This window comes from Chionomys nivalis, chromosome 1 (assembly GCF_950005125.1).
Source record: "Chionomys nivalis chromosome 1, mChiNiv1.1, whole genome shotgun sequence".
In the NCBI taxonomy this organism is placed as follows: Eukaryota; Metazoa; Chordata; class Mammalia; order Rodentia; family Cricetidae; genus Chionomys; species Chionomys nivalis.
The window spans coordinates 31,840,156-31,853,392 of NC_080086.1; the positions used below are offsets into that span (position 1 = coordinate 31,840,156).

Below are 13,237 nucleotides of genomic sequence, written 5' to 3' on the forward strand. Positions count from 1 at the left end.
ACATCTAGCTGGGAGACACTTCTCTCATGCAATTTGCCACACCCAGATCAGCGCCAAAGTCTGTTGGTCATGATAGCCATATCAAAGAATTTGTAAGCTCAAACACTATAAAAATCTGCTTTGTTTGTTTAAAGAAAGTTCTCCCTAAGCTTCTCAATAATTTTTAATCTGGAAATTTAAGAGTGAAGATACAGAAGAAGACATTAAGGAAGAAAATGACCCAGATGAGGAGGAAAGTGCCAAGAAAAAGCACCTGAATAAGAAGAGGAAGTTGAAGGAGCTGTTTGATGCAGAGTACGATGGGGGAGAAAGCACGTATTTCGATGATCTTAAGGGTGAAATGCAGAGACAAGCGCAGGTAAGAAAGCAGGCAGCGCCACCTACTGGCCTGCTCCTTGTTTTCCTTTGACTTTGAGCCCAGATTATGGAATTCTTCAGACCTTGATTGCCTTCTCTTCTCATCAGCACCACCTTGTACCAAGCCCCACATACTTGGCAAGCAGTGATGACTGAGACATGGTCCCTGCTTCCAAGGAACTCATGCCGTCGAGGCAGGATAGGATGATAGAAAAGTTAAGGGAACGTGAGAAGAGAGGTGTTGTAATATGAACAGCGGGGCTGCATTCCGGCCGCCCTGGCTCCCGCATTGGCTAGCTTATGCCCCGAAATAATTACACGGAAACTGTATTCTTTTAAACACTGCCTGGCCCATTAGTTCCAGCCTCTTATTGGCTAGCTCTTACATAGTGATCTAACCCATTTCTAATATTCTGTGTAGCCCCACGAGGTGGCTTACCAGGGGGATCTTAACCTGCGTCTGTGTCAGGTGGGAGAATCATGGCGACTCCTCACTCAGCTTCTTTCTCCCAGCATTCTGTTCTGTTTACTCCACCCACCTAAGGGCTGGCCTATAAATGGGCCAAGGCAGTTTCTTTATTAAATGAAAGTAACTCCTCCATCATTTCCCCTTTTTTTGTTTAAACAAAAAAGAAAGGCTTTAACTTTAACATAGTAAAATTACATATAACAAAACGGTTATCAAGCAAGAATTACAGTTACAATATTTATATCTATTTTATCTTTTATCATAAGTAAGGAAAACTATAACTATAACTAACCATTCTTCAACTCCATCAAAGACTCCAGAAGGATATAATATTACCTAAGTAAACAAGAAATAAGAAACTTCAAACTTTAGAAATGACAGAGACATCTCGCTGCCTGGACAGTCACCCAAAGTTCTTTTGTACCGTTGGGGCATCCATCTTCGGCCTACAGGCCCATAGTATCCAGCAGACACATTTTCATGAAGCAGGAAATTCCAAAGACAGTCCAGTCACTATCTGCTGTGTCCTGCAGAATGTCTCGCAGACTCTTTCATGAGTCAGGAATCCCGAAAGACCATCTCACCTTTAGGCAAGTTCAGCAGTCCTCTCTCTGCGGGTTCTTTGCATCCAGTTTATACATCAGTCCAGGCAAGAGCAGTTTCTTGCCCAAATGGCTATCAAACTCCATAAGGAGCCTCTTCGATGCCCATCTTCCTCTTGAAGTAGATTGGTGCTTCCAGGAGCAGACGTGTCTCATTGTCATGAAAAGCCCTAAGTTATTAAAACATTAAATGCCATATTCTGCAGTCTTTGAAAGATATGAAGAATGCCTATCTAGCTGAAATATATCTATGCATATCTAGAAAATCTAACTAACATGACTAAAAGCTTGACAATTATCGATGATTATCCATTAACAACCTATATACATTACATTTTTAAATGAACTATACAATCACAATACCTTAATCAAGATTAGAAATATGCATATACATATAACAAAATTGACCTTCAAATCCACACCAATGCAAATTATTCATATCTATATCATATCCCCCTTTAAATGTAAAAGAACATTTATAAACAATATTTGGGAACATGGGCCCAGTTTTTTTCTCCAAACTGCTTCCTGCTGAATGGGGGCGCTGTTATTGGGGTCTTTTATGGTATAACCTGTGTGCCAGGGTCATCTCAGTTGGCAGTTGAGTGAAGTAATTTTTTGAGGGTGTTCACAGTAACCTTTCAGGAGGGCGTGGTCTGTCATACCATATTGGGATAGAAGCAATTAACAGGGTCTCGTCCTCTGTGAAAACAAAAGAAGACCCTCTCCAAAGCATCATATCCTTAGACCCATATTCTGAAATCATAATACCCTTATATCCATTTTGGTTTAACTTGGCAGCCCATATAATGAAATGTCTCTCTGCAGTTAGCTCCTTTACAGTCAAAAATTTTAAAGAAAACACAATAATACAAAAAATCCAGACTCTGTGAATTTACATTTTTACGTGGCTTATTTTTTTATTTCTTTTAATCTATAACTATCTGTACTCTGTCTCTTTAAAGACTTTATCCCCCTTTTTTAAGGGCATTAACTTTATTCTATATATATATATATTTTGTTTCTCTCAAGCCTACGTACATTCATCCAACACTGTGACCCATAGAGGTCTTTTATGTCTGAATCTGTTTTATTGTGAATCTGTAATTTTTTTTTTTTCAGGAGCATTTCTTAAAATGTTAAGCAGTTCTTAAAAACTTAAGTTGCACCATGTAGGGGTAATACGGTACCGCCTGTGTCCTTCCCAGTCGAAACCTTAACTGCGCTGTTATTATGGTAATTATGGTAGTTCCTGCCTGAGACCAGCACAGTTCAGCATGGCAGAGCTGAGCCCTCCTGCCTTAGAGCCATTTGGTGCCCCTGGCCACACACAGTTCCAGGCACACAGCAGTCCACATTGCCATCAAGCAAGCCGTAGCACTTTACTCCAAATGCTCCATTCAAAAGCTCTGTCTCCAGCAGGAGCCAGACAGAGATTGCGATGGCGGCACAGCCCAGAAAGCCGGCATTTTAAAACAGCCAGTTTTTTCCTGTTGCTGAGTCAGGACAATTTCTTTGCCGCACGCAACCCACAAACAGCAAAAAGCTGTCTTAAATTCTCTCTGTGTCCTTTTTAAGCCCTCTCAGGTTTTACGTGGAGTTCATTAGCATGTTGGGTGCCACTCTGTTGTAATATGAGCAGCAGGGCTGCGTCCCCGGCACCCGGCTGCCCGCATGGCTTATGCCCCAAAATAATTACACAGAAACTGTATTCTTTTAATCACTGCCTGGCCCATTAGTTCCGGCCTCTTATTGGCTAGCTCTTACATATTGATCTAACCCATTTCTAATATTCTGTGTAGCCCATGAGCTGGCTTACCAGGAAAGATCTTAACCTGCGTCTGTCTGGAGTGGGAGAATCATGGCGACTCCTCACTCGGCTTCTTTCTCCCAGCATTCTGTTCTGTTTACTCCACCCACCTAAGGACTGTCCTATAAATGGGCCATGGCAGTTTCTTTATTAAATGAAAGTAACTCCTCCATCAGAGAGGTACTTATTCTGGGATCTAGTTTATATTTTGTATGAGAGTCAAGAAGCACCAACACAGTTGAAAAATCAGAACTGCCTACAAAGATAACACTTCAAGAATGTTAAAAATCCTCAAACTATAATTTTTTCAGGCTAAATTGTTTGTGGCCTTGGATTTAAACATGTTAGCACTCCTCTCTGAACTCATTTCTAAATCTAAACAGTGCATCACATAAAAACCACCTAAAATTTCATTTACAAAGGAAAATTGTCTTTCTGTGAATGTGTGAATGCACGCCTCTGAACACCTGCGTAGCTGAAAGAGGACATCTGCCATGCTCCGTTGCTGTCTACTGTCGTCCTTTGAGACAGATCTCCTGCTGAACCCTGCTGGAGCACTGCTGGTAGACCCCAAGCCCCCCATTTCCACCTACCACAGAGCTGAGGTTGTAGGCATGCATAGCCATGCCTACTTTTTATGTGTGTTCTGGGGGTCCAAACTAGGTCCTCATGCCTGCACCTAGCAAGCACTCTTACTCACTGAGCCATCTCCCCAGCCCACTAAAGAAGGCACTTTAAGATGAGTAAGTAAACCAGCTTGTATATATTTTCACTTAAATAAACTTTAGTTTTTAAGCTTGATACCTTGTAAATTACATACTTTGAAAAAAATATAGCTTACAACAATGCATAAAGTTACCTCTCATTATAAGGACAGCTAAGGAAGAGTCACTCTCAAGAAGTCCACACCCTGACTTGTAACTGCATACTGCCTGTCTCTGTTATTACCTGGCACGCTGTAACTTAGCCTCTCTCCAATTGCCCTGAAGTTCCTAAGGGTCTGGTTTACCTGAGTGGAGGTCCCTAAAGGCTACTAATAGTGGTGCTGACTGCATCTCTTGGTGTACATATTGATGTGCGGTACAAGCCTAGGTTCAAATTCTGATCACTTAATGCTTTGAACAAGTAGCTGAATGGTTTGATTGACTTATGTGCACAAAGTTCTTTCTGGGGGAGTTTTGACACATCTTTGTTGTTCAGATGGGTATTATATGTCAAGGCAGATGCAGATGGGAGAGGAGTGCATGCAGAAGGAGAAGTGGGGGTGCTCCTGCTTATGGCCGTGGTGGGCGGTGATTTCACCAGAAGCAGGCACAAAGGACACAAAGCTGTGCACAATTGATGGAGTGTTTGAGTCACACTTTGTTGGTGGAAGCACTGAGAATTCCTTTGAACTTGAAAACGTGGTTGGCAAGCTTTGCTCGTCTAGACCTTCATCTAGTCAGAGAAAGTGTCTCTGCTGCTCACTTCAGCACATCCTAAGATTGGAAGGTAGAGCTTAGCGTGTGAAGGGTAGAGACTCCAGTGTGAAGAAATGTCTCCTGGTAGTCATAAATTAGTGGTTTCTAGTCTGTATTGACTTTTTACGGGAGTGACTAAACAATATAGAGATAATCTTTGTAGTCTCTAGTTCAAGCCATTTGCAATTTAAAATCTTTTTGTTTTTAAAGTTTATTAAGAATATAGTGTTCTGGGGGCTGGAGAGATGGCTCAGTGGTTAAGAGCATTGCCTGCTCTTCCAAAGGTCCTGAGTTCAATTCCCAGCAACCACATAGTGGCTCACAAACATCTGTAATGAGGTTTGGTGCCCTCTTCTGGCCTTCAGGCATACACACAGAGAGAACATTGTATACGTAATAAATAAATATTAAAAAAGAAAAAGAAGAAGAATATAGTGTTCTGCCTGCATGTGTGCCTGCAGGCCAGATGAGGCCACCAGATCTCATTACAGATGGTTGTTAGCCACCATGTGATTTCTGGGAACTGGACTCAGTACCTCTGGAAGAGCAGCCAGTGCTCTTACCCACTGAGCCATCTCTCTAGCCCCAGAATTTAAAACCTTGTGGGCAGTTATATAGAACTTCATGTTTTCCTGAGTGATGTGGGGCTTAAGGAAGGTTTTAGGCAGAAAAAGATAGTCATGATCTCTCCCTTTTGAAGGGACGCAGGGATTAAGGTAGCAGTTTGGGTGGAGATGGCAGTGTAGGTGAGGTCTAGATGTAATTTTTTCCAAAGGATGGATTGGTAAGTTTTCTGGTGGACTATATGTAGGAGTAGAGAGTGAGTGGAAGCTCACCTGGAAATTCCTGAAAAGGTCAGTTTTCACGATAGGGTAGGAAGCCTTTAGGTAGTGTAGCTTTGATAACTGGTTAGGTTAGTGATGATGCTCAGACAAACAGTGTTAAGTTCAATCAGGGCCTTGACGCGCAGGACTCAGGCTCCTTCAGGCCATAAGGTACTTGGGAAATTAGCACAGAGAGGGAGAACAGTTGAGTGGAGAGATGGGGCATAGGCTGAAGAGTGGCCAAGAAACGGAGAAGCCAACCGTATAGACAGAATATACTTCAGTTCTTATTGCTAGGGGCGAACAACCACTGGATAAGGCATGGCAGAGGTCTGTGGTGACTGACAAATGCTTTCAAACAATGGTAGGTAAAGGCGGCTACAAGACAAGCAGCTGCTGGTCTGGAGACTGACTCAGAGGGAACATGGAATTTTGTTCAAAGTGAAGCAGAGAAATGGAACAGTAGTTGGTGAAGAAAGAGAACTCAAAGGATTTTGGAAAAATGAGAAAAAGTAATAGAAGGAAGATCTTTTGGGAACCGAAAGTTTGCCCTTGAATAGAGATGTGATTTAATAATCTGTAGACTGTTGCCTCCTGTGCTGCTGGGTCACAGATACCTGCCAATACACGTGTGCAACCTTAATAATTCATGCACTCAGAAGACTGAGGCTAGCCTGGATTACACAGATCTTGTTTCCAAAAAAAAAAAAAAATTATTTGGCCAAGTTGTTACTTGTCCTTAACGCACAGTGCAGAGTCATAATAAAAGCCTGTGTGGGTACAAACACCAGAACACAGCTGCCTGGAAGCAGAAACAGCTAGAATGAGGATAAGGGAGGATGGGTTGGCTGTCCTAAGACTGATGATGAGCAAAGTTATATAAAATGATTGACAGAGAGCCAGGAGAGTTAGAGTATAGCCCAGCACCATTTGCTGAGCACCATTCAGAGATCTTTTGGAGTTAGTGGCTGTGACTTAGAGCAACAGAAAATACAGTTGGAAAATATCTTAAAGTTGTAAATGTCTTAGAGTTGAAGAGGATATGGCTTTTTATTACAATAAAAACCTAAATTGTCGTGTCCATGATTCCTTTGTATTTTTAAAACTTTAATCTTAATGCTGACTAAGAATACTGGTGGTGTGGGTTCATTGTGCTTCTGTTCTGGTCCCTTTTCTCATCTGTAGCTTAACCATGCTGAATTTGAAGACCAAGAAGATGAAACCAGAGTTCAATATGAGGGTTTTCGACCTGGAATGTATGTTCGAATTGAGATTGAAAACATCCCCTGTGAATTTGTGCAGAACTTCGACCCACACTACCCAATTATTCTGGGTGGTTTGGGCAATAGTGAGGGCACTGTGGGATATGTGCAGGTAGGTGCTTTTTGCTGCAGGCTTGGAGACAGGTTGTTTGGATGTACACTGTTTTATTGAATGTTTATGTCTCTAGATGCGCCTCAAGAAACATCGCTGGTATAAGAAAATCCTCAAGTCTCGAGATCCAATTATTTTTTCTGTAGGATGGAGGAGGTTTCAGACAATCCCACTGTACTATATTGAAGACCACAATGGCAGACAGAGGCTTCTAAAATACACCCCACAGCACATGCATTGTGGAGCAACTTTCTGGGGTAAATTGTGATTATAATAATATAAGATCAGTTTTTGCCATTTAGGGTTATATCGCTGTATGTTCTCTGCTTGTCACGAAAGCCCAACATCAAAGATTTGTTTGAGAAAAGAGGTTGGAGTAAAATGTGTGGTCTATTATATTTTCTTTTCTGTTTTCTTTAAGGTCCTATCACCCCACAAGGAACTGGATTTTTGGCAGTACAGTCTGTCAGTGGTGCAATGGTAAATATCAGAGATGCATTCTTCATCAGTCAGTCAAATAAACTAGAGACTATGAACTGAATTCTTGAAACTAAGTTGAAAATCAACCACATTTGATGTTTCTCCTTGCCCTGCGTCTTCCTCAGTCTTTGTCCTCCCTCCCTCCCTCCCTCCCTCCCTCCCTCCCTCCCTCCCTCCCTCCCTCCCTCCCTCCCTCCCTCCCCGCTTTTCTTTCGAAGAAGATCTTGATATGTAGCCCAGACTGGCCTAGAACTCACTAACCTCAGTCATCTGAATGTCGGAATTCCTGGTGTGAATCGCCCTGCCTGGCTTTCCTAAGTAGAGTGTGGGAGTCATGAGAGAGGGAGAATTATAATGGCACTGACGTCACTGTATATTTTAGTGCCTTGTTTGGGCTTACTTAAAAAGTCTGTAATCGTGTTCACTGGATACTAATTATTACATCACGTTTTATGAATCCACTGTAACCCTTTAGGCATGGTGCTGTCCCTTAGTAGTGATGTGGACAAACTGTGTTCACTGTTGTCTTTGGGCAGAAAACAAGCTTTATTTATCGGCTCTACATAACATGAGAAAAAAGAGTAATAAATAGGCGGGCTACCTAGAGGTCCAAAATCTCATTTTTAAATGTTGCAACTGAATTTGCCTTTTCCTTTGATTCTGAGTTGATTGTTGTTGTGAAACTGTTACTATGAAATCACTCTCAGGAGCATATTTAAGTTAGCAGCAGTGACTTAGCATCCTTAAAATCCTAGTTTACAGCCAGGAAGGTGGAGGCAGCATTCTAGGACATCCTGTGCCACAGAGTTGGTGAGCCCAGGAGCGTTAGACTGTTTCTACAGCAAACAAAACTATAAGTACCTAGTAAGAAAAGAAATAAAATTCTGTCTTTTGTACTGTTTATGTGAATGAAAATTTGGTATTATTATATCAGATAGTTGTAATTTTTCTTTTTATATTATTATTTTCAAATTTTTGTTGTTCTTTTTAGCCTGACTTTCGGATTGCTGCGACTGGAGTTGTCCTTGACCTGGATAAATCCATAAAAATTGTGAAGAAATTAAAACTAACTGGTTTTCCTTTTAAAATATTCAAGAATACTTCATTTATTAAGGTCTGTATATCCATATATTCCTCAAGTTATATATTGTTAAAGAAAGAGTAGAATGTTCTTTGATTGCCTATAATATTTAGAGCTAGCAATATTTCCAATGTGGTTTTTCTTCTCAGATTTTGAGATAATTTTATGTTTGTAATGGGCTATCTTTGGGCTAGAAACTGAAGTCTAGCTACAAGTTCGTCTGTGGGTCCTACACATCATCCACAAGCATGAAGGTCCTGTTAGACAGTGTCTAGATGTGCGTTTGTTTTGACTGGGAGTCATGAAGTGGGGTTAGATAGCAGATTTTCCTGTACTTGAAAGTGCAAGTTTAGAGTTTTTAGGAAAGTGTTTGAAATCTTGACATTTGATATTTTTTTTTTATTTTTATTGATTTGTACTGCACTTAAAGTCAGAAATACTTAGTAACTATAGCTGTGAGACTATCCCAGAACCAACACAGACTCATCCATTGGGTTTTATTACTTTAAAGCTGTGTTAGTGAGGGGAAAGAAAATATTACATTTGTCTGATTGTTGAGTAGAAAGTACAAAGCAGTTTGCAGCAAACGACAAGATTTCAGCAGACTGTGCACTTAGCTTCACAGGGTCAGAGAGGGCAGGTGGGAAATTTCATTCGGAATAAGATCGTAAGGGCAGGCGGTGGAGCTCAGTGCTTGTACAGAGGGCGGTACAGTGGTAGAGTGCCTGTGAAGCCTGCACAGAAGAGGATGCCAAGGCTGTCTAGGCCACTTCACATCCATAAATACCTCTTTGCTCTTGTAGAGTTTATTTCCGTGAAAATAAAATTGAGTAGCATACTTTTTGATGTTAGTAATTTCACGTTTAGTGAATTGATTTTTGTTTTTTAACCAGTGAAATAAATGGCAATGTATATATGTGAGTGTTTTTATTTTGTTGCATTTAGGGAATGTTTAACTCTGCCTTGGAAGTAGCCAAATTTGAAGGTGCTGTCATTCGAACTGTCAGTGGAATAAGGGGACAAATCAAGAAAGCGCTCCGGGCTCCAGAAGGGGCGTTCCGAGCCAGCTTTGAGGACAAGTTGTTAATGAGTGGTAAGACTCCTTTGTGGTGTGCTAAGGACACTGTGCTGTTTGTTACTGGTTTGTTACTGACTGTCACTGGTATTGATTAGAAGGAGTTCTGATCTTCAGGCCTGTCAGCTCCAGCCCTGTCCAGTTGGAGTATCCACACTGTGTTTGTACTTGCTGGGCTCACACCCACAGCCTTGTGATAGTTAGCAGGAGTTTAATTGGCTAAGTTCTTTTTCCAATACTGTTTAATCAGGTAGAGATGTTGGGGCGACTTGGGGTGTGCACATGTATGTGTATTACTCGAGATGGATACAGACCTTTGGAATCTTCTTCTAGATATTGTTTTCATGCGGACTTGGTATCCTGTCTCCATCCCGGCCTTCTATAACCCTGTAACATCTTTGCTGAAACCTGTGGGTGAGAAAGACACCTGGTCAGGGATGCGGACAACATATCAGCTGAGGCTTGCCCATGGCATCAAACTGAAGCCAAACAAGGACTCACTCTATAAGGTAAGGAAGGGTCTGCATGTCTGTGTTCCTAGCGGCATCACTCAGGGGCTTTATTTGTACTATTAGTTCTTACGGCACCAGAGATCAAACCAAATACCAACCCTGTAATGTCCTATTTATATGACTTGTATTTTCAATTATAAAGTCAGGTGCTGAATCTGATTTGAACAATTATATATTTGTTTGCTGTTTTGGGGGAAGAACACAGAAAAATGGTGCCATTGGTTTTCTCAAAATTGGAAATGAAATTAAAATATTTTGTAAAATCATAATGTTCTGTTTGAGAATTCCCAATGACATTGTGAGGTGCATGTGGATTTGGTAAGGTGCTTACGTACTGTGGGTGAAGCAGATTTCATGAATCTACCATTTCATCCCCTTGCTCAAATACTTTACAAAAATCCCAAACATGAAACATTTGTATGAACCATGGTTCTTCTGTGTATCAGATCTCCTCTGCTCTGGACATTGTCACACTGGTCCTGCATTTCTGTCATTTTGTATCTTCTCACCCCTGTCTCCCTGTTCTCATCACTCATTTTGTTTCCTTAGGAGAGATGCTTGCTCAGGTGTTTTGCCCATTGTTTTAGACAGGTTGTTTTGGAGGAGCTTCTGGGGGTTGGGGGGTGGGGCCTTCACCCCTTGACACTATTATCATTGTTAGACTGAATGGGTTCCCGGCCCTGCTTATTTGTTTTGTGTGATTTGCTTGTGAGAGCCCTTTTTAAGCCCTGTCCTAACCCCTTTCAGGTAGGCAGCTCACAAATAATTCTTTTCCTGTTTAGCGTTTGCTTTTACGTTTTGTAGATTGTTCTGTGGTGCGGTGCAGAAGCTTTTTACTTTGATGTCATTTCCCTTTGGGGTTTTGCTTCTTTCTGGTGTGACACCCAGAAAAAATATAGGCAATTTTCTCCTGGAAACATTTAGGGTTTGGGTCTAACACTGAGCCATTTTGAGTTGATTTAGCTGTAGGATTAAAAACTTACTTTTATACTTTCAGTGAGATACAGTTTTCACATGTTTCTTGACAAGGTTATCTTGTGTCTTTGCTTGCCTTTGCATAGTTGACCACATGGATCTGGAGGTTTCTGAGCTTTCCCTTCCATACTGATAGTCTGTTTCTATTTTCCTTACTGTAGCCTAGTAATACAAGTTTCTAAAGACTGTTTAATTTATTCTTTGGCAATGCATGTGCATTTATATTACATAAGTTATATAATTATATATGTGAGTATATGCTGTAGTTAGAGTTTCCTTTGGTCTGCTCCCAGCTCCCAGTAAAGACACGAAGACTTATTATTAGTAATAAAAGCTCAGCCTTAGCTTAGGCTTGTCCCACTATCTCTTCTAAATTAATTTTCCTGTTTCTAGTCATCAGCGTTTTGCCGCAGTGATTTTTACCGTTCACTCTGTATGTCCTCCTTTCCTGTTTTCTCCGTGTCTGACTGGATGGATCCCGGTGTCTCCTTTTCTTTCTTCCCTGAGCCTAAATTCCTCCTACTTACTCTTCCTGCCCAGAAGTCACCCTATACCTTCTCTCTCACTGTAGTCCATTCAGCTTCTTATTACGTCAGTCAGGTGCCTTAGGCAGGCAAGATAAGACAGCAACACATCTTTACATAGTTAAATACTCTGCAACATAAATGCAACACGTCTTTACATAGTTAAATACTCTGCAACATAAATGCAACACATCTTTACATAGTTAAATACTCTGCAACATAAATGCAACACATCTTTGCACAGCTAAATATTCCACAACAATATGCGTATATGTATATGTGTATGTCTTGATCATATCCACCCACAGATACCCCCGACCTCTTCCTCCTAGCCCCCCCACCCCCCCATGTCCTCTTCTTTGTTTTTAAAGAACAGCCTACTGAATCCATGTGGGTCTAGGCAATTGGCTGTCCTCTGCTATTGACTGTACCCCCAAAACAACTACTTTCTCTCTCTAGTAGCCACCAAATGTCAGTAGCTCCTCAGTTACAGGTGGGGCCTCTTATCCCATCCTGTCCTGTTTACCCCTTTTTGGAGAAGGCTTATCCAAGTTCTTTAAATCTGAAGGTTTGAGTTCTTTAACCAGGGTTCTGAAAGACACTGTGGGCGATATCTTAGAGAAATAGAAGCCCAGCAGAGATTCCCTGCACACCACCTCTCACCTTTGGCGTGGCTCCTGCAGAACTCTGTTTACAGTAATCTCTGGAGTGGTTAAATATCCAGGTCAGACTATTTCATTTGAGCATAGAATTCAGTGTCTAGATTGTGCCTTGTGTGCTGTCTACTGTCCTTCTGTCAGAATTAAGTTCAACTTTGACTGCTGAGGAAAAGAAGTTGACAGTCACAATGAGAATCTAGACTCTCCTTGTTATGCTAGAAGAGCACCACCCCAGATTCCCAAAGAGAAAACCCAAGTTCTCTGCTGAGATACTTTGAATCTCTTATGTTCTGTTGAAGACCCGTAGCTCTGCTCTGTTCAAGTAGGCCTGTTGGCTTTTCAGGAGACCTGTGGCTGTGATGTGTGTACTCTTTGTTTTGCCTAGCTGTGTAGATGCCTGTTGAAGTGTCCACATTGGATGGGTGACTGAATCCTGATTTCTGGCAGTCAGATGGTAATGTGGCTAGTTTGTAGAAAAGGCGGTCCATGAAAAGATCTTAGATACAGTTTTAAGTACATATGAGTTATACTTTAAATATAGTCTCAGTTTTATTTTTTCTTTTTCAGCCAATCCTTAGACAAAAGAAACATTTTAATTCACTGCACATTCCGAAAGCCTTGCAGAAGGCTCTGCCATTTAAGAACAAGCCCAAGATCCAAGCAAAGGCAGGCAAAGTGCCAAGGGACAAGCAGAGACCGGCTGTCATACGTGAACCTCACGAGAGGAAGGTACTGTCAGAGAGGGACTTATTTCTCATTGTGTTTAGATATGAAAACAGTGCTTTGGGCAGCACGCTTGTCATTTCCACTGTGTTCTGAGTCTTCACTGGGAAAGCATAAGGGCCAGACTGATACAAGGCCCCTGAACTGGAAATTGGGGGAAAACCCAGAGGCTGTTTGACATCCTTGGTTAGTCATATTCCGCCTATATTTGAATAGGGACACCTGTCTGGTGAACCACTCAGCAGCTAGCTGCATATGATTCCATACAGTGGTAAATGTGGATTGTTTTATCATATTAGTTGTATCAAATGC

The 13,237-nt window shown here is 41.4% G+C and overlaps 1 protein-coding gene across 1 annotated transcript in view; it reads left to right on the plus strand.

Annotated features, from left to right (window-relative positions):
- The window catches only part of Bms1 (BMS1 ribosome biogenesis factor), a 38,191-nt gene that overhangs the window by 24,290 nt on the left and 664 nt on the right, over nt 1-13,237 (plus strand). The window contains exons 15-22 of the mRNA XM_057780633.1: nt 182-358; nt 6,708-6,896; nt 6,973-7,153; nt 7,318-7,376; nt 8,368-8,490; nt 9,403-9,550; nt 9,866-10,041; nt 12,770-12,931. Coding sequence (XP_057636616.1) covers nt 182-358; nt 6,708-6,896; nt 6,973-7,153; nt 7,318-7,376; nt 8,368-8,490; nt 9,403-9,550; nt 9,866-10,041; nt 12,770-12,931 — 1,215 coding nt within the window. The remainder of the gene's footprint in view (nt 1-181; nt 359-6,707; nt 6,897-6,972; nt 7,154-7,317; nt 7,377-8,367; nt 8,491-9,402; nt 9,551-9,865; nt 10,042-12,769; nt 12,932-13,237) is intronic.